This window comes from Hyla sarda, unplaced genomic scaffold (genome assembly GCF_029499605.1).
Source record: "Hyla sarda isolate aHylSar1 unplaced genomic scaffold, aHylSar1.hap1 scaffold_2709, whole genome shotgun sequence".
In the NCBI taxonomy this organism is placed as follows: Eukaryota; Metazoa; Chordata; class Amphibia; order Anura; family Hylidae; genus Hyla; species Hyla sarda.
Window position 1 is genome coordinate 6,476 of NW_026609406.1, and position 26,077 is coordinate 32,552.

The following is a 26,077-nucleotide window of genomic DNA, read 5'->3' on the forward strand; positions in this document are numbered from 1 at the left end:
CCAGGAGAGTAATCCTACCAAACTCTGCATCAGCCTCAGCATTACCGGATATCTGCCCCAAACGACAAGGAGCTGCTATGATATGGTAAGTTTCTATTTAATCATGTAGTGGCTACCCAAGCATGGCTTGTTGCAGTGATAATGGGGGGTTATCATTGTGGCACCATGTGTCAGTAGCTTTAATAGTTAGCTAACCCCTAGACTCTCCTTGTCCTCATTGTAATGCAATGTGCATCTGTGTGTGGAGGGGGAGCGCTCTCTGCTGGGTAGCGGTGGTGAATGTCCGGATGTCTGCCTGTGCAGTGAGGACAGCAGTTCCTGCTAAGATGTCACTAAGGACAGGCTAAGCAGCTGTCCCAGGCCGGAAGACTGCTGTCCTGTCACTTTGTGCCCCCCCCCCCTGTCCTTTCACAGAGACCATGTCACCTTTCCCCCACAGGGTGCCTTCCATCTTCTGCACCATTCTTCCCTACCCCCACAGAGGCTACACCCCATCGAATAGTTCTCGCAATTCTCTGTACCCTTGAACCCAGTAGAGTCTCTGCCACATTATCCCTTAGCTGCTGCAACATAGCCTAATGATTACAGCCGCCATTAACCCTTCGCCACTCATTGTGAATCCAAGCCATTCTGGGCTGTGGATGAGTGGAAGACTGTTGTTTCTGCCACATATTACCCCCCTGTACTCTTCCCCTAAAGTACTGTAATCCTACTGCTTTCCCCCCCCTTCCTCTAACAGAGCTCTTTCGTCCTCTTACCTTCCATCGCTATCCATGTCCCCACCTCCCCTTCAAGACCGCCTATCACTTTCTGAGCCTCTGCCCTAGACAAAGTTCTAGCCACCTACTCTCCCCCTTTCCCGTACCACACACAGTACCCCTGCCACCTTCTGTACCCCCTCTCCTAACATTCCTTCAACCTTTCTGCCTTCTAGATCCCCAACCCTTCCTGGCTTCTGCCTCTAGCCCCCTACCCTCACAAAGCCCACTCACAGAGCCACTGGCATCTTTTGACTTTCCCCAACTAAGCCCTTGCCTCCTTTTGTGTTCCATGTCGCGGTCCTTCCCCCCCAGGTCTGAGACATGGAATACATTAGGGGACAAGGGTTCTGTTGTGGGAAGTCAGAAGGAGTCAGGGGCTCTGTGGGTGGAGGGGGGGCTTGTAGGGGTAGGTTGGTTGAAACAGATGCCAGAGGGAGTTGTGGATTTGGAAGGCAGAAAGGTGGAAGGGCCGCTGTTAGGGCAGGGGATACAGAAAGTGGTAGGGGGTACTGTGTGTGGTATGAGAAAGAGGGGAAAGTAGGTGGCTATGGCTCTACCTAGGACCGGGGCTCAGAAGGAGGCAAGAAGTCTTGAAGGGGAGCTGGGGCCATGGATTACGATGGAAGGTAAGTTTGTAAGGGCTCTGTTAGAGGAGGAGGGAGAAGGTGGTAGGGGTACAGTGCCTTAGGGGAAGAGTTCAGGGGAACAGAATGTGACAGGGGCACTAGGGGTCAGGGAGACATATGTTGGCAGTGGGTCTGCTGGGTTTCAGGATACAGAGAGTTGCAAGGACTTCTTGATGGGGAGTAGCCTCTGTAGGGGTGGGGTAAATGGGTACAGAAGGTGATAGGCACTCTGTGGGGGAAAGGTGACAGTACCTCTGTGGAAGGACAGAGAGGCACGAAGTGACAGACAAGTAATCTTCTTACCTGAGACCGCTACTTAGACTGTCCTTAGTGATTCCTTGGCTGGATCCGCTGTCTTCACTGCACTGGCAGACATCTCGACTCCCGCCACAACAGCCCGGCACAGAGTTTATTTTTAATATATTTTTGTTATTATCAGGAACATTTGGCGCCACCTCCTCACTCTGGACACATACCCAGGAGAGTAATCCTACCAACCTCTGCATCAGCCTCAGCATTACCGGATATCTGCCCCAACCGACAAGGAGCTGCTATGATATGGTAAGTTTCTATTTAATCATGTAGTGGCTACCCAAGCATGGCTTGTTGCAGTGATAATGGGGGGGTTATCATTGTGGCACCATGTGTCAGTAGCTTTAATAGTTAGCTAACCCCTAGACTCTCCTTGTCCTCATTGTAATGCAATGTGCATCTGTGTGTGGAGGGGGAGCGCTCTCTGCTGGGTAGCGGTGGTGGATGTCCGGATGTCTGCCTGTGCAGTTTGGACAGCAGTTCCTGCTAAGATGTCACTAAGGACAGGCTAAGCAGCTGTCCCAGGCCGGAAGACTGCTGTCCTGTCACTTTGTGCCCCCCCCCCCCCCCCCCCGTCCTTCCACAGAGACCATGTCACCTTTCCCCCACAGGGTGCCTTCCATCTTCTGCACCATTCTTCCCTACTTCCACAGAGGCTACACCCCATCGAATAGTTCTCGCAATTCTCTGTACCCTTGAACCCAGTAGAGTCTCTGCCACATTATCCCTTAGCTGCTGCAACATAGCCTAATGATTACAGCCGCCATTAACCCTTCGCCACTCATTGTGAATCCAAGCCATTCTGGGCTGTGGATGAGTGGAAGACTGTTGTTTCTGCCACATATTACCCCCCTGTACTCTTCCCCTAAAGTACTGTAACCCTACTGCTTCCCCCCCCTTCCTCTAACAGAGCTCTTTCGTCCTCTTACCTTCCATCGCTATCCATGTCCCCACCTCCCCTTCAAGACCGCTTATCACTTTCTGAGCCTCTGCCCTAGACAAAGTTCTAGCCACCTACTCTCCCCCTTTCCCGTACCACACACAGTACCCCTGCCACCTTCTGTACCCCCTCTCCTAACATTCCTTCAACCTTTCTGCCTTCTAGATCCCCAACCCTTCCTGGCTTCTGCCTCTAGCCCCCTACCCTCACAAAGCCCACTCACAGAGCCACTGGCATCTTTTCACTTTCCCCAACTAAGCCCTTGCCTCCTTTTGTGTTCCATGTCGCAGTCCTTCCCCCCCAGGTCTGAGACATGGAATACATTAGGGGACAAGGGTTCTGTTGTGGGAAGTCAGAAGGAGTAAGGGGCTCTGTGGGTGGAGGGGGGGCTTGTAGGGGTAGGTTGGTTGAAACAGATGCCAGAGGGAGTTGTGGATTTGGAAGGCAGTAAGGTGGAAGGGCCGCTGTTAGGGCAGGGGATACAGAAAGTGGTAGGGGGTACTGTGTGTGGTATGAGAAAGAGGGGAAAGTAGGTGGCTATGGCTCTACCTAGGACCGGGGCTCAGAAGGAGGCAAGAAGTCTTGAAGGGGAGCTGGGGCCATGGATTACGATGGAAGGTAAGTTTGTAAGGGCTCTGTTAGAGGAGGAGGGAGAAGGTGGTAGGGGTACAGTGCCTTAGGGGAAGAGTTCAGGGGAACAGAATGTGACAGGGACACTAGGGGTCAGGGAGACATATGTTGGCAGTGGTTCTGCTGGGTTTCAGGATACAAAGAGTTGCAAGGACTTCTTGATGGGGAGTAGCCTCTGTAGGGGTGGGGTAAATGAGTACAGAAGGTGATAGGCACTCTGTGGGGGAAAGGTGACCGTACCTCTGTGGAAGGACAGAGAGGCACGAAGTGACAGACAAGTAATCTTCTTACCTGAGACTGCTACTTAGACTGTCCTTAGTGATTCCTTGGCTGGATCCGCTGTCTTCACTGCACTGGCAGACATCTCGACTCCCGCCACAACAGCCCGGCACAGAGTTTATTTTTAATATATTTTTGTTATTATCAGGAACATTTGGCGCCACCTCCTCACTCTGGACACATACCCAGGAGAGTAATCCTACCAACCTCTGCATCAGCCTCAGCATTACCGGATATCTGCCCCAAACGACAAGGAGCTGCTATGATATGGTAAGTTTCTATTTAATCATGTAGTGGCTACCCAAGCATGGCTTGTTGCAGTGATAATGGGGGGGTTATCATTGTGGCACCATGTGTCAGTAGCTTTAATAGTTAGCTAACCCCTAGACTCTCCTTGTCCTCATTGTGATGCAATGTGCATCTGTGTGTGGAGGGGGAGCGCTCTCTGCTGGGTAGCGGTGGTGGATGTCCGGATGTCTGCCTGTGCAGTGAGGACAGCAGTTCCTGCTAAGATGTCACTAAGGACAGGCTAAGCAGCTGTCCCAGGCCGGAAGACTGCTGTCCTGTCACTTTGTGCCCCCCCCCCTGTCCTTCCACAGAGACCATGTCACCTTTCCCCCACATGGTGCCTTCCATCTTCTGCACCATTCTTCCCTACCCCCACAGAGGCTACACCCCATCGAATAGTTCTCGCAATTCTCTGTACCCTTGAACCCAGTAGATTCTCTGCCACATTATTTCTTAGCTGCTGCAACATAGCCTAATGATTACAGCCGCCATTAACCCTTCGCCACTCATTGTGAATCCAAGCCATTCTGGGCTGTGGATGAGTGGAAGACTGTTGTTTCTGCCACATATTACCCCCCTGTACTCTTCCCCTAAAGTACTGTAATCCTACTGCTTCCCCCCCCCTTCCTCTAACAGAGCTCTTTCGTCCTCTTACCTTCCATCGCTATCCATGTCCCCACCTCCCCTTCAAGACCGCCTATCACTTTCTGAGCCTCTGCCCTAGACAAAGTTCTAGCCACCTACTCTCCCCCTTTCCCGTACCACACACAGTACCCCTGCCACCTTCTGTACCCCTCTCCTAACATTCCTTCAACCTTTCTGCCTTCTAGATCCCCAACCCTTCCTGGCTTCTGCCTCTAGCCCCCTACCCTCACAAAGCCCACTCACAGAGCCACTGGCATCTTTTGACTTTCCCCAACTAAGCCCTTGCCTCCTTTTGTGTTCCATGTCGCGGTCCTTCCCCCCCAGGTCTGAGACATGGAATACAAGGGTTCTGTTGTGGGAAGTCAGAAGGAGTCAGGGGCTCTGTGGGTGGAGGGGGGGCTTGTAGGGGTAGGTTGGTTGAAACAGATGCCAGAGGGAGTTGTGGATTTGGAAGGCAGAAAGGTGGAAGGGCCGCTGTTAGGGCAGGGGATACAGAAAGTGGTAGGGGGTACTGTGTGTGGTATGAGAAAGAGGGGAAAGTAGGTGGCTATGGCTCTACCTAGGACCGGGGCTCAGAAGGAGGCAAGAAGTCTTGAAGGGGAGCTGGGGCCATGGATTACGATGGAAGGTAAGTTTGTAAGGGCTCTGTTAGAGGAGGAGGGAGAAGGTGGTAGGGGTACAGTGCCTTAGGGGAAGAGTTCAGGGGAACAGAATGTGACAGGGGCACTAGGGGTCAGGGAGACATATGTTGGCAGTGGGTCTGCTGGGTTTCAGGATACAGAGAGTTGCAAGGACTTCTTGATGGGGAGTAGCCTCTGTAGGGGTGGGGTAAATGGGTACAGAAGGTGATAGGCACTCTGTGGGGGAAAGGTGACAGTACCTCTGTGGAAGGACAGAGAGGCACGAAGTGACAGACAAGTAATCTTCTTACCTGAGACCGCTACTTAGACTGTCCTTAGTGATTCCTTGGCTGGATCCGCTGTCTTCACTGCACTGGCAGACATCTCGACTCCACCGCCACAAACAGCCCGGCACAGAGTTTATTTTTAATATATTTTTGTTATTATCAGGAACATTTGGCGCCACCCCTCCTCACCTCTGGACACATACCCAGGAGAGTAATCCTACCAACCTCTGCATCAGCCTCAGCATTACCGGATATCTGCCCCAACCGACAAGGAGCTGCTATGATCTGGTAAGTTTCTATTTAATCATGTAGTGGCTACCCAAGCATGGCTTGTTGCAGTGATAATGGGGGGGTTATCATTGTGGCACCATGTGTCAGTAGCTTTAATAGTTAGCTAACCCCTAGACTCTCCTTGTCCTCATTGTAATGCAATGTGCATCTGTGTGTGGAGGGGGAGCGCTCTCTGCTGGGTAGCGGTGGTGGATGTCTGCCTGTGCAGTGAGGACAGCAGTTCCTGCTAAGATGTCACTAAGGACAGGCTAAGCAGCTGTCCCAGGCCGGAAGACTGCTGTCCTGTCACTTTGTGCCCCCCCCCCTGTCCTTCCACAGAGACCATGTCACCTTTCCCTCACAGGGTGCCTTCCATCTTCTGCACCATTCTTCCCTACCCCCACAGAGGCTACACCCCATCGAATAGTTCTCGCAATTCTCTGTACCCTTGAACCCAGTAGAGTCTCTGCCACATTATCCCTTAGCTGCTGCAACATAGCCTAATGATTACAGCCGCCATTAACCCTTCGCCACTCATTGTGAATCCAAGCCATTCTGGGCTGTGGATGAGTGGAAGACTGTTGTTTCTGCCACATATTACCCCCCTGTACTCTTCCCCTAAAGTACTGTAACCCTACTGCTTCCCCCCCCTTCCTCTAACAGAGCTCTTTCGTCCTCTTACCTTCCATCGCTATCCATGTCCCCACCTCCCCTTCAAGACCGCCTATCACTTTCTGACCCTCTGCCCTAGACAAAGTTCTAGCCACCTACTCTCCCCCTTTCCCGTACCACACACAGTACCCCTGCCACCTTCTGTACCCCCTCTCCTAACATTCCTTCAACCTTTCTGCCTTCTAGATCCCCAACCCTTCCTGGCTTCTGCCTCTAGCCCCCTACCCTCACAAAGCCCACTCACAGAGCCACTGGCATCTTTTGACTTTCCCCAACAAAGCCCTTGCCTCCTTTTGTGTTCCATGTCGCGGTCCTTCCCCCCCAGGTCTGAGACATGGAATACATTAGGGGACAAGGGTTCTGTTGTGGGAAGTCAGAAGGAGTCAGGGGCTCTGTGGGTGGAGGGGGGGCTTGTAGGGGTAGGTTGGTTGAAACAGATGCCAGAGGGAGTTGGGGATTTGGAAGGCAGAAAGGTGGAAGGGCCGCTGTTAGGGCAGGGGATACAGAAAGTGGTAGGGGGTACTGTGTGTGGTATGAGAAAGAGGGGAAAGTAGGTGGCTATGGCTCTACCTATATATATATTCATATATATATATATATTTAGGGTAACACCAGCATTTTAGTTTAAAAATTTTTTTTTCATTTTCTTATCCAACTTTAATGAAAAATTGTCAAGCACCCGTGGGGTGTTAAAACTCACTATACCCCTTAATACGTTTCGTGAGGGGTGTAGTTTCCAAAATGGGGTCACATGTGGGTATTTATTTATTTATTTTTCGTTTATGTCAGAAGCACTATGAAATCAGTCACCCCTGTGCAAATCACCAATTTAGGCCTCAAATGTACATAGTGCACTTTAACTCTTGAGCCTTGTTGTGTGTCGGCAGAGCATTTTACGCCCTCTCAGGAGAAATTGTGTTAAAAATTTTGGGGATCTTTTTTTCCTTTTACCTCTTGTGAAAATAAAAAGTATGGGGCAACACCAGCATGTTAGTGTCAAAATGTTAATTTTTTTTACACATACAGGCTGGTGTAGACCCCAACTTTTCCTTTTCATAAGGGGTAAAAGGAGAAAAACGTGTGTGTGTGAGTGTGTGTGTGTGTGGGGGGGGGGGGGGGGGCAAACCTCCAGCTGTTGCAAAACTACAACTCCCAGCATGCACTGACAGACAGTGCATGCTGGGAGTTGTACTTTTGCAACATCTGGAGGCACACTGGTTGGAAAACCTTCAGTTAGGTTCTGTTACCTAACTCAGTATTTTCCAACCAGTGTGCCTCCAGCTGTGGCAAAATTGCAACTCTCAACATGTACTGATCTGCACAGTGATCTCCAAACTGTATCCCTCTAAATCTTGCAATACTACATATCCCAGCATGCCCAAACAGCTGTCTGGGCATGCTGGGAGTTGTAGTTTTGCAACATCTGAAGGGCTACAGTTTAGAGACCACTGTATAGTGGTCTTCTAACTGTAGCCCTCCATATGTTGCTAGGCAACAACTCACTGGCTTCCATAGGATCGCGCACCAGGGAGATGCACCAGGGAGCCATATCTCATCGTTGCCCGCCCGGTAAGTGACCTCTGGCGCCGATGACCACCAGTTTCCTCACTCTTCCAGGACAAAAGTCGGTGGACAGAGCGGGGAACCGAACTCTAACTCCCCCACCCCCGAACTGCTATTGGTCAGTCGTCTCTGACCGACCAATAGCAGGAATAGGAGGGGTGGCACCCCTGCCACCTTACTCCTATGCCTTCAGGGGGATCGGGGGTGTCTTAGACACCCCCGATCCTCCTTATTTTCCCGGTCACTGGAGACCCGTATGACCCGGAATCGCCGCATATCGCCGGTCTGAATTGAACTGATCGCTGACATGGGGGGGGGGGGGGTTCTCAGGACCCCCCAGGGGTTTGCACGTGATGCCTGCTGAGGCATGCTTTGGACACTTAAAAAAAAAAATCACAATTTTTCACAGACAGAAATAAAATAAATGAGTCAAACAAGTCAAAGAACGGTTTAAAAACAGGGGAACTTTATTATTAATAAAATGTTTGTGTAGGGATTTATGTAACCTTCCATCACTCACAAAGAGCGTACAGTAACTAACTCAGGACAGGAAAAACCTCCAGAGGGGAGGAAACCTGTAGGGAATCCATGGCTACTGTATTGCCCTTCCTCTGGGCATACTAAAGGAGGTTACTTCTAGAATTTGGGCAAAGTGTCTGTGTATGTGCGTGATTCGAGGGTTTATGCCTTCATCCAACTTCTTGCTGTAAGTCCGGAAATATGTGCCTTATTACAACGTCTTGATAGTCCGGAAATGCTACTCCACATCCTGGAAATAGTGCATCTAAGATAGGAAAACAAAAGAGAGATTATTTACATGGTTATTATAGAAATGCACATGGAACTGCACTAAAGACCTTTTGGACACAACAATGTGACACTTACCAATCACAGTGATGTATTCAACTTCACATTCCCGCGTGCCTACAGTGTCCAGCATCGGCCCCTCACTGATGAAGAATGAGCAGGAGCTGTGTTATTTCTGCTCAGTGCTGCTCTCTGGTGGACAATGGTTATGACATCACATGTGTGACACGCTGTTACCTCCTGGGAGTTCTATTTGAGCAGTGCTGCTCTCTGATTGGCTGAAACCTAAAAAGCTTTTTAATATATTCTGCATGACTGTTACCTAAGGGATTTTTTTTTTAGCATTTTTTAAATAAAATGACACTACTCCCTGTGGGTGTGTTATATTTATTTATACTCAGTATTTGTAATATTATTTGCTGTCAGGGCATGCTTGGAGTTGTAGTTTTGCAACAGCTGGACAGACGTCTGTTGGAAGGGGGGGGAGACCACCAAAGATGAGGCAATGTGGGCTTTGAAAAACGCCACAGATACATTGTGTTTAGTCCCAGCCTAAGCCTAGGAACAGACACAATTTTTGTTTGAGGTTTATTTGGTAAAAAATAAAACACACCACAACAACTGCGTCCTCATTTCTATTCTCCCAAGACGCCATCTTTGTGTAATTTTTGCCAAAACCACTGAAGGAAATTTATCAAAACCTGTAAAGAGGAAAAGTGGTTGCCCATAGCAACCAGATAGTTTCTTTCATTTTTATGTGGTGGGCAGGAGAGAGTAATTGTGTCTAGGTTGTTGTAGTGGTAGTGTAGGGTCTGTTGGTATTAACCCTAAGATGTCATGATGCCAGGGCGAGGTTTCCTTAGTGGTAATAGTCCTACCGCCAACCGTCCCAGAAACGGTAGGGAGAATAACGGAATATCCACAGCAGATTTTATGAATAAACTGAAGAACTTTACTTGAGGATTTTATACAACAGTCTTCAAACATAACAGTCTCTCTAGAGTGAACCGGGATACAGGTTCCTCACAGGTTGTGCTGGGACTCTGAAGCAATGAGCTTTGATGCTAGCCACTGTGCTACTAATTATAATATTTTAGCTGGTAGTAGTCACACAGGATTAGGTAGTTTGAGCTTTGGTAACTCACGTTTTAGTGGCTGCTGGATCTTAGGCTTTGGCCTAGCTGACTTGAATTGATGCTGATGAGATTTGTGCTGCTTGATAGTCTGGAACTAAGAGAGGCAAGAGCTAAGAGAGTGAATTGATTGACTACAGCCCCTTATATATTAAGGAGGCTGGACAAAGCTCATTGGCCGGCAAACCTGTAAGTCCTGTCCCAGGGAACTCTGGGTACATCACATGACCCTGTAAGGTCCTTAAACCATAGTACAATCATAATTAAAGGCACGTGACCTGCTAAGGTCCTATACATAATATTTCCTATACATTAAATATATATATATATATATGAACACAATTTACATGAGGCGACCAGGGGTAAGCCCTGCAAGAGTGCCCTATGAGAGTGAAGGAACTCTGGCTGAGGGGACTTTAGACAGGGACAGGACCAAGTCCTGTACCGGGACACCACATTTAAAAATGAAAAGTGAAAGAAGCGATCTGATTGGTTGCTATGGGCAACTGGTCAATTTTCCTCTGCACAAGTTTTCATACATGTCCCCCAATGTGTATTACTATTATCATAATAGACTTACCTCCCAACCGTCCCGGATCTGACGTGTCCTGCTTCTGTGATTTCCTGTGATGCACGGAGCCTCAGTGTGATCACTACTCACAGTACAGAGCGAAGCCCCAGGAGATCATGGAGTGTCTGCTCTATCATGTCATCTCCCCTCAGCTAAGAGGAAGCACTCATTGGTCCTGCAGCCTGGGAAAGGAACCTGCATCAACCAATCAGAGGCTTCCCGTTACAGGGGGCAGGGGGAGAGGCTGCAGATGGATCAGCTACTTAACCCCTAAAGTAAATTTTTTTCTTATTCAAAATCTTTATTAATTTTCAATAATTTTCAATAAACAAAAAAACAATAACAAGGCACGGCAGTGGCAGAGGCACAAGGTGTTAAGCATGGCCTCAATGCAAGATAAAAAAAACAGAATAAGTAATAAAGACCGTGCATGGCAGAAAGTGCGGTCAGCACTAGGGAGTCCGTTACTTGCGCAACAGACAGGAAGGACATCATGTCAAAGTTATCCGTAATAACCACATCAATGCCAAAGCGGCAAAGTTCAGAAGGGAAAGAATAGAGGGATATAGATAAAAAGTGAAGAACAGAAAAATAAGAGGGTATGTAAAACACAGAAACAGGCAGAAATGACGACATACAGAGACACGGGTCTTACAGACAGACAAGAAACAACAAGGGAAGTAGGGCGGGAAGGTTACCAAGACAGACGGGAGAAAGCGTAGCCAAAAAAGGGTCATGGCGTCACAGAGGATCCCAAGGCCAATATGTCATGGTATGATTGGTCATCCTTCCAGTCTACCTCCGAGTACCAAGTTTTGGTACATCTTTCATTTTCTGCAGGGGTCAAGGCAATTAACTCCTCCATGTGCTGAAAATAATTCACCTCTGCAAGCCATTCCCCAACAGTCGGGGGCGTGGAAGACCTCCATTTACGGGGAATAACTGACTTAGCAGCCTGCAGAAAATAGCGTAAGAGAGATTTCCGGAAGGAAGTAGTAGAAATGTCAAACATGAAGAGCAGAACTGCCTCAGGGGAATCCGGAACAGTCACACCGGTGATATCGTGAGTGATAGAGCGTACTGAAGTCCAGAATGGACGCAGTGAGGGACAACCCCACCAGATGTGCAACATCGTACCAGTCGCTTGTCCACAGCGCCAACAAAGGTCAGAGACTGACGGGTACCATCGATGCAACTGCTCCGGAGTCCTATACCAGCAGAAGAGTATTTTGTAGTTCGTCTCTTGTGATCTGTTAGGTATGATTGACTTATGTGAAAGGTGAAAGCATTTCTGCCATTGCTCCGGGGAGAACTGAGAGCCGAGGTCCGCCTCCCAAGCGCTACAGAAGGAGGGCAAAGAAGAGGTGTGTTGAGAAAGCAACAATCTGTACAGAAACCCTATGGTGTGGGGGGGGGGGGGCAAGGGGGGGCCATGCAAAGTCCCTCAAAGGGAGTTAACTCCCGATGCAGGTGGGCCAAGCGTGACACCGAAGAGTAGAAATGTTTTAGTTGTATGTATTCAAAAGGCTTACGGGGATGGGGAGATTCAACTGGACATATGTCAGCAAGGGGCAATAAGCCCTCAGAAGACAACACGTGAAAAAAACGGAGTGGGTCAGATTTAACCCCACCCAGGAATCCACTGGAAGCAACTCCCGGGGGAAAGTTCGGGTGATCAGTGATTGGCAGTAAGGGACCAGAGGGGTCCACCAAAGACCCTCTAGCTGAAGAACAATGGAGGGCAGAGAAGGTTTGCCTGGAGGTGAACGACAGGAGAGACAAGGAGGATGGAGGTGGGGGCCAAGACCAAGGAAGCCCCACTAAAGAGAGGGGGGTAACATCATGCGCAATGCGCACCCAGAGTTTAGAGGCTGAGTTATGCAAAATATCCAGTAAACGAGCATGCATGGCCGCCATATAATAAAGGCGACAGTCAGGAAGGCCCACACCTCCAGCCCCCTTAGGGCAAATGAGCGTGCCCCGCCGGATACGAGGACGGCCAGAGGCCCAGACAAAAGTCCCAAAACGGCTCTGCAGGGCCCTCCAAAACTGAGCAGGAATACTAATCAGCAGTGTTTGTAAAAGAGTAATTTAGGTAGGAGGGTCATTTTCAGTATATTTACCCTTCCAAACCAGGAAAACTGTTTCCTGTTCCAGGACCGTAAAAGGGCATCAAATTGAGACAATAGAGGGGGGAAGTTACTATAAAAGAGGAGGGACAGGTTAGCCGGGATTTTCGTGCCCAAGTATGAAAGGCCTCCTGAGGGCCAGGCGAAGGAAAAGTTATGTTTAATAAGGTCTACTGCTGAATGAGGGAGGGAAACATTTAAGACCTCGGATTTGGCCATGTTAATTTTTAAATTTAACCAGCTCCACCATCAGGACCGGGAGAGTCACGTGGGGGTTGGCAACATACACCAACAGATCGTCAACAAAGGCTGAGCATTTGTACACATGGTCTCCAATAGTTATGCCCGAGATATCAGGGTTCTGGCGAATGGCAGATAACAAATGTTCCATAATCAATATATACAGTAGGGGTGACAGGGGACAGCTCTGACGAGTCCCGTTGTGGATATTGAAAGGACGGGACAAGGTACCATTGATTTTTAGCCGCGCCAAGGGGGTCTGGTAGAGTGAAAGAATCTTGAAAGTGAGAACTGGGCCAAGACCAATGGCCGACAGAGTGTGCTGCAGGGAAGACCAGGATATGCGGTCAAATGCCTTTTTGGCATCCAGGGAAAGAATCATAAGGGGTTTTGTTATGTGAGTTAGCATAATGAATAATGTCCAGGGTTTTAAGGGTGTTGTCGCGGGCTTCCCTCCCCGGGACAAAGCCCGCCTGATCCGGATGAACAAGGCCTGGTAAAAGAGGCCCCAACTGAAGAGCAATCAATTTAGCAAAAATCTTCAGATCCACATTCAATAATGAAATAGGTCTGTAACTGGCACAGACCTGCGGGTCCTTGCCCGGTTTAGGGAGGACCGCGACATGGGCCAGCATAGACTGCTGTGGGAAAGGAGTTTCCAGAAACACCCCATTAAAGGAATCCAGTAACATAGGGGCGAGGCGTTCCACAAACGCCTTGTAGAAGGCCGTGGTAAAGCCATCTGGCCCTGGACTTTTGCCCCCAGGAAGGGAGGTAATAACCCCCAGAATTTGACTCAGGGAGAAAGGGGCCTCAAGAGAGTCCCGCGCATCCTCTGGGATACCAGGAACATCAGAACGGGGGAAGGAGTCCGGGTGAGGGCTGGAAGAGGCGGGGGGGGAGATTGTACAAAGTTGTATAATAGTCCCTAAGCACATCAGTTATGGCAGGAGTAGTGTGTGCCACCGATCCAGTAGGGGTCTTAAGGCATGGTATGTGCGAGCGCGCTAGGTGTTCCTTAAGCACTCTGGCCAACATTCGCCCACTCTTGTCCCCGAACTCATAAAACTTGCTACGGCATAGCAGTAAAACACGTTTAGAGGAAGCAATCACCGAGCCTCCTGATGTGCAACAAGGAGGTCCCCCAACGTTGAGGCTGAGAGTGTGGGCTTGTGGGCCAGTTCGAGCTCAGCAACCTTCTGCAGCGTGCGGCGCAGAGTGTACGCTTTCTCTTTCTTAAGGCGAGTGCCGTGTTTGATAAAAACGCCGCACAAGACACATTTGGCAGCCTCCCACTTCACCACGGGGGAAGTGGTATCCTGCGAGTGACTGAGGACAAAGTTAGTAATAGTACGCTCCACCTCTGCGGTACACACTGGCCCTCATTTACTTAGAAAATCGGGTTGTAAGTCTATCTTGCTTTCTTACCCGTCTGCATTTTTCCCCTGGTATTTATTATTATGTCGCATCCTGTTTGTCGCACTGGGTTTATAAACAAATATAACACACCCACAGGGAGTAGTGTCATTTTATTTAAAAAATGCCAAAAAAAAAATCCCTTAGGTAACAGTCATGCAGAATATGTTAAAAAGCTTTTTAGGTTTCAGCCAATCAGAGAGCAGCACTGCTCAAATAGAACTCCCAGGAGGTAACAGCGTGTCACACATGTGATGTCATAACCATTGTCCACCAGAGAGCAGCACTGAGCAGAAATAACACAGCTCCTGCTCATTCTTCATCAGTGAGGGGCCGATGCTGGACACTGTAGGCGCGCGGGAATGTGAAGTTGAATACATCACTGTGATTGGTAAGTGTCACATTGTTGTGTCCAAAAGGTCTTTAGTGCAGTTCCATGTGCATTTCTATAATAACCATGTAAATAATCTCTCTTTTTTTGTTTTCCTATCTTAGATGCACTATTTCCAGGATGTGGAGTAGCATTTCCGGACTATCAAGACGTTGTAATAAGGCACATATTTCCGGACTTACAGCAAGAAGTTGGATGAAGGCATAAACCCTCGAATCACGCACATACACAGACACTTTGCCCAAATTCTAGAGGTAACCTCCTTTAGTATGCCCAGAGGAAGGGCAATACAGTAGCCATGGATTCCCTACAGGTTTCCTCCCCTCTGGAGGTTTTTCCTGTCCTGAGTTAGTTACTGTACGCTCTTTGTGAGTGATGGAAGGTTACATAAATCCCCTACACAAACATTTTAATAAATAATAAAGTTCCCCTGTTTTTAAACCGTTCTTTGACTTGTTTGACTCATTTATTTTATTTCTGTCTGTGAAAAATTGTGAATTTTTTTTTAAGTGTCCAAAGCATGCCTCAGCAGGCATCACGTGCAACCCCCCCCCACCCCCATGTCAGCGATCAGTTCAATTCAGACCGGTGATCTGCGGCGATTCCGGGTCATACGGGTCTCCAGTGACCGGGAAAATAAGGAGGATCGGGGGTGTCTAAGACACCCCCGATCCCCCTGAAGGCATAGGAGTAAGGTGGCAGGGGTGCCACCCCTCCTATTCCTGCTATTGGTCGGTCAGAGACGACTGACCAATAGCAGTTCAGGGGTGGGGGAGTTAGAGTTTGGTTCCCCGCTCTGTCCACCGACTTTTGTCCTGGAAGAGTGAGGAAACTGTTGGTCATCGGCGCCAGAGGTCACTTACCGGGCGGGCAGCGATGAGATATGGCTCCCTGGTGCATCTCCCTGGTGCGCGATCCTATGGAAGCCAGTGAGTTGTTGCCTAGCAACATATGGAGGGCTACAGTTAGAAGACCACTATACAGTGGTCTCTAAACTGTAGCCCTTCAGATGTTGCAAAACTACAACTCCCAGCATGCCCAGACAGCTGTTTGGGCATGCTGGGATATGTAGTATTGCAAGATTTAGAGGGGTACAGTTTGGAGATCACTGTGCAGATCAGTACATGTTGAGAGTTGCAATTTTGCCACAGCTGGAGGCACACTGGTTGGAAAATACTGAGTTAGGTAACAGAACCTAACTGAAGGTTTTCCAACCAGTGTGCCTCCAGATGTTGCAAAAGTACAACTCCCAGCATGCACTGTCTGTCAGTGCATGCTGGGAGTTGTAGTTTTGCAACAGCTGGAGGTTTGCCCCCCCCCCCCCCCACACACACACACACACTCACACACACATGTTTTTCTCCTTTTACCCCTTATGAAAAGGAAAAGTTGGGGTCTACACCAGCCTGTATGTGTAAAAAAATTAACATTTTTACACTAACATGCTGGTGTTGCCCCATACTTTTTATTTTCACAAGAGGTAAAAGGAAAAAAAGACCCCCAAAATTTGTAACACAATTTCTCCTGAGAGGGCGTAAAATGCTCTGCCGACACACAACAAGGCTCAAGAGTTAGAGTGTACTATGTACATTTGAGGCCTAAATTGGTGATTTGCACAGGGGTGGCTGATTTTATAGTGGTTCTGACATAAACGAAAAATAAATAAATACCCACGTGTGACCCCATTTTGGAAACTACACCCCTCACGAAACGTATTAAGGGGTATAGTGAGTTTTAACACCCCACGGGTGCTTGACAATTTTTCATTAAAGTTGGATAAGAAAATGAAAAAAAAAATTTTTTAACTAAAATGCTGGTGTTACCCTAAATTTTTCATTCCCACAAGGGAAAATGGGAAAAAAAAGCCCCCACAAATTTGTAACCCCATTTCTTCTGAGTAAGAGCATGCCCCATATGTGGATGTAAAGTGCTCTGCGGGCGTACTACACTGCTCAGAAGGAAGGGAGCGCCATTGGGATTTTGGAGAGAAAATTTGTCCAGGATTGAAGGCCTCGTGTGTCTACAAAGCCCCCATAGTGCCAGAACAATGGACCCCCCCCCCCCCCCACATGTGACTCCATTTTGGAAACTAAACCCCTCACGGAATGTAATAAGGGGAGCAGTGAGCATTTACGCCCCACAGGTGTTTGACAGATTTTTGGAACAGTGGTCCGTGAAAATGAAAAATTAAATACCCCTTTTAGGAATTAGGAAGTGAGTGTAGGCATGCGTTAATAGGGGATAAGATTTCTAGGGGCAGAGTACCCCTTTAACCCCTTCCCGACCCATGGCATACATGTATGCCATGGGTCAGCTCCCATTCTATAACGTGGGGCCACGGCGTGACCCCTCGTCATAGCGGGTCGGGCCTGGCACCTAGCAATGGCCAGGACCCGTGGCGGTACCGCACGCTATTAACCCTTTTGACGCTGCGTTCAAAGTTGAATGCTGCATCTAAAGTGAAAGTAAACTAATGCCGGTTAGCTCAGGGAGCTGCTCGCGATCGCCGCGCCAAAATCGCGGCATCCCGAACAGCTTACATGACAGTCGGAGGATCCCTACCTGCCTCCATGCTGTCCGATCGCCGAATGACTGCTCCGTGCCTGAGATCCAGGCAATAGCAGTCAAGCGGCAGAATCATTGATCACTGGTTTCCTATGAGAAACCAGTGATCAATGTGAAAGATCAGTGTGTGCAGTGTTATAGGTCCCTATGGGACCTATAACACTGCAAAAAAAAAGTGGAAAAAAAAATGAATAAAGATCATTTAACCCCTTCCCTAATAAAAGTTAGAATCACCCCCCTTTTCCTATTTAAAAGAAAACAGTGTAAATAAAAATAAACATATGTGGTATCTTCGCGTGCGGAAATGTCTGAATTATAAAAATATATTATTTATTAAACCATACGGTCAATGGCGTATGCGCAAAAAAATTCCAAAGTCCAAAAAAGCGTATTTTTGGTCACTTTTTATATCATGAAAAAATAAATAAAAAGCGATCAAAAAGTTCAATCATTACAAAAATGGTACCGCTAAAAACTTCAGATCACGACGCAAAAAATGAGCCCTCATACCATCCCATACACTGAAAAATAAAAAAAGTTATAGGGGTCAGAACATGACAATTTTAAACATATAAATTTTCCTGCATGTAGTTATGATTTTTTCCAGAAGTACAATAAAATCAAACCTATATAAGTAGGGTATCATTTTAACCATATGAACCTACAGAATAAAGAGAAAGTGCCATTTTTACCGAAAAATGTACTGCGTAGAAATGGAAGCCCCCAAAAGTTACAAAATTGTGTTTTTTCTTCAATTTTGTTGCACAATGAATTTTTTTTCTGTTTCTCTGTAGTTTTTTGCGTAAAATGACTGATGTCATTACAAAGTAGAATTGGTGTCGCAAAAAATAAGCCATGATATGGATTTTTAGGTGCAAAATTTAAAGAGTTATGGTTTTTTAAAGGTAAGGAGGAAAAAATGAAAGTGCAAAAATGGAAAAACCCTGGGTCATGAAGGGGTTAAGGAATTAAAAAGTTAGTGTAGGCATGCCTTACAAGCAGGTAGAAAAAGAACAGTTGGGAGAAATGGCAGGATGCAAAGCAAAGTTTTGTTGGGACAGATTTTGGGTGTGTTCTCGTCCATTAAAAAATTTACTTTAGGGGGGCGTGTCTAGCCATGGTTGTATGAGGACGTGCTGCTGAGGAGCTCCTGCCTGCCGTTAGCTATTTTTGCCCTTCTTGTGCCGTGCCTATGGGGAATAGATCGAGGAACAAAAAGAAGAAGGTCTCTGGCATCCCCCCACCGCTTCCCATGTCTCTGGACACTTACTTTACCCGGGCCCAGCCCTCCCGCACAGGGACCCCGCTGCCTGCTCTGATGCCCGGCGCCATCTTGGAACAGCGGAGCGGTACACGCACGGCCCCTCCGGCAGCCACGGCTCTGATACAAGGCCGCACTGAAGAGGAGTGCGCCCGCCCTCGGGATCATCACTGCTCACCTCCGGAGCGTTCCGGTGCTCCTCCGGCCATCCCTTCTGAAGCGCTGCGTCCTACGGCTCCTGCCCCTGCTCTCCAGCCCTCCGGCTCTCCCAGGCAGCAAGATGGCGGCACGCAGCAGGCCCACCTTCCTGACGTGGCTCTCGCTCTTCTGGTGTGCGGTCTAGAGCCTGGACCCTCACGGAGCCAGGTAAGAGGAACCCCTGAGAGACCCCCAGCCATGGAGGTGCTTCCTGTCAGTGGTCCCCCCACATTGGACTTGCTCACAGGAGATACCCTGTTAACCCCCACGGTACCTCACCTACAGCCTCCACTAGGCCCATCCCCACCCTCCTGGAGGGGCACTACGGCTATGCTGCATCTGGATGTCCCTCTCCTGAGACCCGAGGGGGCTTCTCCCCCAGGGTCTCCCCAAGTACCTCCTGCCTTCCTACCGCCACCATCTCTATTACTTGCTGGCCTGGCAGCTGGGTCACCTTCCCCCCCATGTGTGTCTGGCTCTTCCTGGGCTGCTGGCTCACATTCTGCCTCATCATCTCCTGCAGGGTCTGCACTAGCTGCCTCCCCTCCGGCCTCTGCACCTTTCAGCCAGGGGCCATCACCCTCGCCCCCTTCTTTGCCCTCAACTGCCTCCCACACACCAGGAGGTAGCCTGCAGCTTGGATGCCACCCCACCACTTTTCCGCTCCTTATGCATTGTGATGTGGTAGTGCCTCCTGCCATTGCGGCCTCTGCTCCTATAACTCTGGCCGAGCTACAGTCGTTGGTACAGTCTCTCCCAACTAAAGATGATATCTCTACACTGACCCGACAGGTGGTCCTCGAATGCAAACAAGAATTTGCACAACTACGTTCAGAACTTTCCTCTGTGTCCGCCAGGGTGGAGACCGTGGAGGCGGCACAGGACTCTACTTTAACCTCCCTTCAGGCTTTGCAGGCTGTAGTAAGTGGCCACACTGACCAATTGTTCCCCTGAGGCAGTCCTGCTCTTCATGTTTGACATTTCTGCTACTTCCTTCCGAAAATCTCTCTTACGCTATTTTCTGCAGGCTGCTAAGTCAGTTATTCCCCGTAAATGGAGGTTTTCCACGCCCCCGACTGTTGGGGAATGGCTTGCAGAGGTGAATTATTTTCAGCACATGGAGGAGTTAATTGCCTTGACCCCTGCAGAAAATGAAAGATGTACCAAAACGTGGTATGATTGGTCATCCTTCCAGTCTACCTCCGAGTACCGTGACCTATTGGCCTTGGGATCCTCTATGACGCCATGACCCTTTTTTGGCTACGCTTTCTCTCGTCTGTCTTGGTAACCTTCCCGCCCTACTTCCCTTGTTGTTTCTTGTCTGTCTGTAAGACCCTTGTCTCTGTATGTTGTCATGTCTGCCTGTTTCTGTGTTTTACATACCCTCTTATTTTTCTGTTCTTCACTTTTTATCTATATCCCTCTATTCTTTCCCTTCTGAACCTGGCCGCTTTAGCATTGATGTGGTTATTACATATTCTAAGTTGGTGTTCCTTGTTGAGTATACTGATTGCTTTGACATGATGTCCTTCCTGTCTGTTGCGCGAGTAACGGACTTCCTAGTGCTGACCGCACTTTCTGCCATGCACGGTCTTTATTACTTATTCTGTTTTTTTTATCTTGCATTGAGGCCATGCTTAACACCTTGTGCCTCTGTCACTGTCGTGCCTTGTTATTGTTTTTTTGTTTATTGAAAATTATTGAAAATTAATAAAGATTTTGAATAAGAAAAAATTTTACTTTAGGGGTTAAGTAGCTGATCCATCTGCAGCATCTCCCCCTGCCCCCTGTAACAGGAAGCCTCTGATTGGTTGATGCAGGTGCCTTTCCCAGGCTGCAGGACCAATGAGTGCTTCCTCTTAGCTCAGGGGAGATGACATGATAGAGCAGACACTCCATGATCTCCTGGGGCTTCGCTCTGTACTGTGAGTAGTGATCACACTGAGGCTCCGTGCATCACAGGAAATCACAGAAGCAGGACACGTCAGATCCGGGACGGTTGGGAGGTAAGTCTATTATGATAATAGTAATACACATTGGGGGACATGTATGAAAACTTGTGCAGAGGAAAATTGACCAGTTGCCCATAGCAACCAATCAGATCGCTTCTTTCACTTTTCATTTTTAAATGTGGTGTCCCGGTACAGGACTTGGTCCTGTCCCTGTCTAAAGTCCCCTCAGCCAGAGTTCCTTCACTCTCATAGGGCACTCTTGCAGGGCTTACCCCTGGTCGCCTCATGTAAATTGTGTTCATATATATATATTTAATGTATAGGAAATATTATGTATAGGACCTTAGCAGGTCACGTGCCTTTAATTATGATTGTACTATGGTTTAAGGACCTTACAGGGTCATGTGATGTACCCAGAGTTCCCTGGGTCAGGACTTACAGGTTTGCTGTCCAATGAGCTTTGTCCAGCCTCCTTAATATATAAGGGGCTGTAGTCAATCAATTCACTCTCTTAGCTCTTGCCTCTAGGGACCTATAACACTGCACACACTGATCTTATACCCTGATCCCTGCAAAGCAATAGCTTTGCAGTGATCAGGGTTATCGGTGGTCGATTGCCCAAGCCTGAATCTCAGTCTTGGAGCAATCAATCGCAGAGGGGGCACACCGGAGGCAGGTAAGAGGACCTCCGCTCGTGTCCCAGCTGATCGGGACACCGCATTATCACAGCGATGGTCCCGATCAGCCCCGCTGAGCAGCCGGGCAGGTTTAATAGCGATCGCTGCCGCGCGCTATTAGCCCCGGGTCCCGGCTTCAGATACATGCCGGGACCGACCCGATATGATGCGGGGTCACCACGTGACGCCGCGTTATATTGCGGGAGCCGGCCAAGGATGTACATATACGTCCTTGGTCGTTAAGAAGTTAAATACAATTTTTATTTTTTTGGGGGGGGTGGGGGGGTCTTCTCAAAGGGGTTTATTAAAACAATACATGACCATCCAATGAAAATAAAGACACAGACACAAAGATGTAAAAGGAGAAAAGGACTTTTTATTTATAGGAAGGGTATACTGGGGATACTGCGAGGCATAGAAATGTGTGTTATGTTCTATTTTGCTATGTGTGAAATATAAATGTATAGGTAAAGCATTTTTATATACTGTGTTGATCCAAAGGAAGACAAAAACCCCCTTGAGGAAAGAGCCAATTATCCTTATGTAAGGGGGGAAAATTTCTTCCTGACCCCAAATATGGCGATCGGAACAAGTCCCAGGATCAAAAGCCAGTACCTGACCTATCTAATATGGAAAACTATATGTTATAAATACTTTATATGCTATACCTTTTTTTTATAATTTATTTTTATATTATTTTATTTGTGGGAATATTTAGTAATAAATTAAAGATTTATCATACTTGACCTATTTATGGCTGAGAAGATCCCAAGGAAGGCAAAAAACTCTTGAGGAATAAGCCAATTGTCCTCAAAGGGGAAAAATTCCTTCCTGACCCCAAATATGGCGATCGGAACAAGTCCCAGGATCAGAGCCGATATCTACCCCTATCTGTTGTGTGTGTGTCTGTGTGTATGTGTCTATACTATCTATATATGTACCTGTGTGTATATTTCTATCTACCTGTATGTGTGTGATCCTAATGTATGTGTGATGATGTGTGATACTTACCGGCCTGTGCTGAGGTGTTACAAGCACAGGCCGCTCCTGGGTGCAGCACTCAGATGGTACAGAGCTCTGGGCCATGGGCTGATCTTACCATTCCCAGCTTGGAGCTATGAAAGAGAATCCTTCCAAGGGGTGAAGAGCTGTCTCTACCTCTGACCACCGCAGGTCTCCCTTCTTCAGAGCTGCCTCGAATGGTGTAAATGGCGGCTGTGCTCTCTTCTGCTCCAGTTCCTCCCAGTTGATGGTGGTGAAGAATGGATGGTCTCTGATGTTCCTGTTCACACCCAGCCGCTTCTCAGGATTCTTGTGCAGCAGTTGTTGGATCAGATGTTTCAGGTCAGCAGGGAGCCAAGATGGAATATTAGGCTTCTCTCTGGTGATGGAATCGTGAGCCATTTCTCTGTTGCAGCCAAAGTAGAATGGGGAACGTCCTGCTGACATCCGGGATACAACAATCCCCAGGCTCCACCAGTCAACCGCTGCATGGTAACTCTTCCTCTGGAGCACCTCTGGGGCCATGTAAAGTAATGTGCCCGTCACTCCTTGGATCTTGTTGGAGGAGGTGACGCCATCTTGGGCAAGTCCGAGGTCTATGATGCAGATGTGTCCATCTCGATCCAGCATGATGTTATCTGGCTTGATATCTCTGCAATTAAAGAAGAAAAAAGATTGATGAATAAAAAACAATAGTAAAATTATTCAAAATTCACTGATGGAAAGTTGGGTGGATTATTTACAATAAAGAAGGAAAAATGATTTTTTTACAGCTCACCACTTAGATGTAACCGGTTAATGGGATGTCCAAGGGAGGTCTTGTGGATATTAAAAATGGATACTAGAATTCCCAATGGTCTTAAACTAGTACTCCGGCCCTAAGACATCTTATCCCATATCCAAAGAATAGGGGATAAGATGTCTGATCGCGGGGGTCCCACCGCTGCGGGGGTCCCATCTCGCATGCACCTTTGGGAGCTGCATGTAGCGCTGCAGCCTCCGAGTCTGCTGGGTCACGACTATGGGGCCGGAGTATTGTAATGTCCCAACTCCGCCCCCATCTGATGTCCCGCCCCCACAATGCAAGTCTGTGGGAGGGGGGCGTGACATAATGTATTTCTATTAAACCTCCTCGCTGGATCTCTCTTGTGTGCTGCCTTTTTACTCCTGCCACTATACTACAGGATTTATAACATTAGTTCATATGGTGGGATTTATGTTATCTATGTATACTATTATTATCATTTAAATGATTATTAATATCATGGTATCCCATTATATTATACTTATCTATTGTTTATCTTTATTGTGTACACCCCTTGCAAAATGATGTTAGTCAATAAGGAGTTATTTTTTTGTATCTTTGAAAGTGTTGGTGATTACACAGGTGCACAAACAAAAAGGTTTTTCTTTTTTCTTATATACTATTTATATCGTGTCGAGGGCCATTACTTTAAAACGTACCTGTCATTGTGCCAAAAAAATAAAAAATGTTACTCAGTACCTAATCCTGATAATAAACATATATAAATTTTATGGGTCTAGGACCTATATATCCCTAACAAGTAGCATTCATATCTTGCTCACTTCCTTTGTCTTCTTGCCTTGGGGAAGGGGCGTCTCTCTCTCTCACTGTGGATGAGGCATCTGCTCTGAGTCTGGGAGCAGCCTGGCAGTCTGCAAATTACTGCCCTCCTGTAACCCTTTCCTCTCTGGTTTCATGCTGTACATGTTACACAGAGAGGAAGATTATTGGAGTTTGCCTGCAGTATTCCTAAGACATTATGGTGAGTATATACAATATTAAATGTGTAAATATAAAAATAGATCTTTATAAATTAGTGCAAGAATTTCAACGATAAAAGCACAGTCGTTTTTATGCACATATGTTCTATCTGTTCCTAATAAAGCTGGATGCTAATCAACATAGCTGCTACTATATGTGTCATTCAGCTTTCACATACTCATGAATGTATGATCAGCCTCTTTGTCATTCAGGAGTCAGAAAAAGCTTTGGGTGTTCAAGCATGCTGGGAGTCGTTTTACAACAGCTGGAGCTTTAGTGTTTGTAAAGCACTGTGTTAGAGCAGTGGTGCCTTCAGCTGTTGCAAAACTACAAATTCGATCATGGGAGTTGTAGTTTCAGAACAGCTGAAGGCTGCAGTGGTGCAGCAGTGATCTCCTATACTGGATACCAACATGCTTTATGGTATTTAGTATGCTGCAAAATACAGAGTAGTCTGTCTGCATAAAGATAGATGACCTCTAGTAGCGGCTATGTTAATTTTTTATTTTTTAGTAAAATTTTTATTTTTTTTTAAATAAATGTATTTTTAATAAAAGTCATTTTATCAGTAGTACTACAAAATATAAAAAGTTTTTTTAAATGAAAGTGCCCCTTTAAGCCTTGAAAAAGACATCAGCGAATCGCGTTGTTTTTTATTTAATTTGTAGCCCACTGGACATTTCAATATATTCAAAATAAAGCTGGAAGATTTTTAACCCATACCTGAGTGCTGGATCTTCTCTGGTATTGGAGGCCTCTTTCCTATTCATTATTCACAACATGACAAGGAAGTTATACTTACCGGTGGACGACGTTCTGTCTGTGAAGGAAATGGAGGCCACATGCAATCTCTGCTGTGTAGAATCTTACTATTTCGATGTTTAGACTGCTGCACATTGTGAGTAAAGCCTCCAAGCTGCCGCCGGACAGGTACTCGGTGATGAAGAAGGCATGGTCCTGAGACTGCTGTGCAGCATACAGGTGACACAGGAACGGGCAGTCTCGGGCCAGCATGAGTATCCGTCGCTCTCTCTGTAGGATTGCTGCATTGTCCGCTGTTTTGGTGATACCTTTGATGGCGACGTAGTTGTTTCGGCCGGGGACTGATGCTAGGCCCACCTGAAAGAAAGCAAAGGGAGCAATTGAGCAAATGGAAGACTATGGGAAATATTATGTATTTCCAATACCACATAGGTTAATTTACAGAGTCATTACAACGAGAATATCTATGGAATCTCCAACCTAGCATAAATGTACGCCCTACAGCGTTAAGTGACTTTGAAGCGAGCACAGGAGCTGCACTCATTTTATAGTGTCGAGTGTCAGCTACTATGAGCACCAGACACTCAACACTAGTGACTCCGGGATCAAATAATTAAATCGTACATTCTGGCTAGTTCAGTTGGCTCTTCGGTCCGATCAGCTAAAATGGCAGAAGAGGGTCCCCTTACCTGCCTCCTGCCACATCACACTGCACAATGCTTTGCAATAGGCATAGCATTGTACATTGAAATCAGTCTAGTGATGGTAAATAAAAGTCATACCGATTTGGGTGAACTGGACCCCGTAATGCAAACTCGGTGTCCTGATGGTAGCCATGGCAACCAGAGAGAAAGTCCCCTAGTGGGACAGTTAAAAAGCTAAAAATGTAATAAACAAATAAATAAATAAATGCATGTTAAAATAAACTGCACATATAAATACAAAATACATAAACATACACAAGTTACATTCTGCCCAAAATGAATTATGTGTTTAGTAAAAAAAATAAAAAAAAATAAAAAAAAAATATATATATAAATAAATAAATATATATATATATATAGAGAGAGAGAGAGAGTGAGAGAGAGAGAGAGAGAGAGAGAGAGAGAGAGGAGAGAGAGAGAGAGAGAGAGAGAGTGAGAGAGAGAGAGAGAGGAGAGAGAGAGAGAGAGAGAGGAGAGAGAGAGAGAGAGAGAGAGAGAGAGAGAGAGAGAGAGAGAGAGAGAGAGAGAGAGAGACAGACATACATATTTAGTATGGCCACATTCGTAACAACCCAATAAATAAAATGTTC

General features: G+C 47.2%; 1 protein-coding gene and 1 long non-coding RNA gene across 2 annotated transcripts; both read right to left on the minus strand.

Annotated features, from left to right (window-relative positions):
- Positions 1 to 8,337: 8,337 nt before the first annotated feature.
- Positions 8,338 to 8,913, minus strand: LOC130325215 (uncharacterized). The gene is made up of 2 exons (XR_008870069.1): positions 8,779 to 8,913; positions 8,338 to 8,677 (listed from the first exon to the last, which is right to left on the minus strand). It is a non-coding gene; the product is annotated as an uncharacterized LOC130325215 (long non-coding RNA).
- Positions 8,914 to 22,220: 13,307 nt separating this feature from the next.
- On the minus strand, positions 22,221 to 25,532 carry LOC130325213 (protein kinase C delta type-like). Its single transcript, XM_056553300.1, has 2 exons — positions 24,824 to 25,532; positions 22,221 to 22,887 (listed from the first exon to the last, which is right to left on the minus strand). The coding sequence occupies exons 1-2, from the start codon at positions 25,033 to 25,035 to the stop codon at positions 22,329 to 22,331; spliced, it is 771 nt and encodes a 256-aa protein (XP_056409275.1). The 5' UTR covers positions 25,036 to 25,532; the 3' UTR covers positions 22,221 to 22,328.
- Between the last annotated feature and the right edge of the window lie 545 nt (positions 25,533 to 26,077).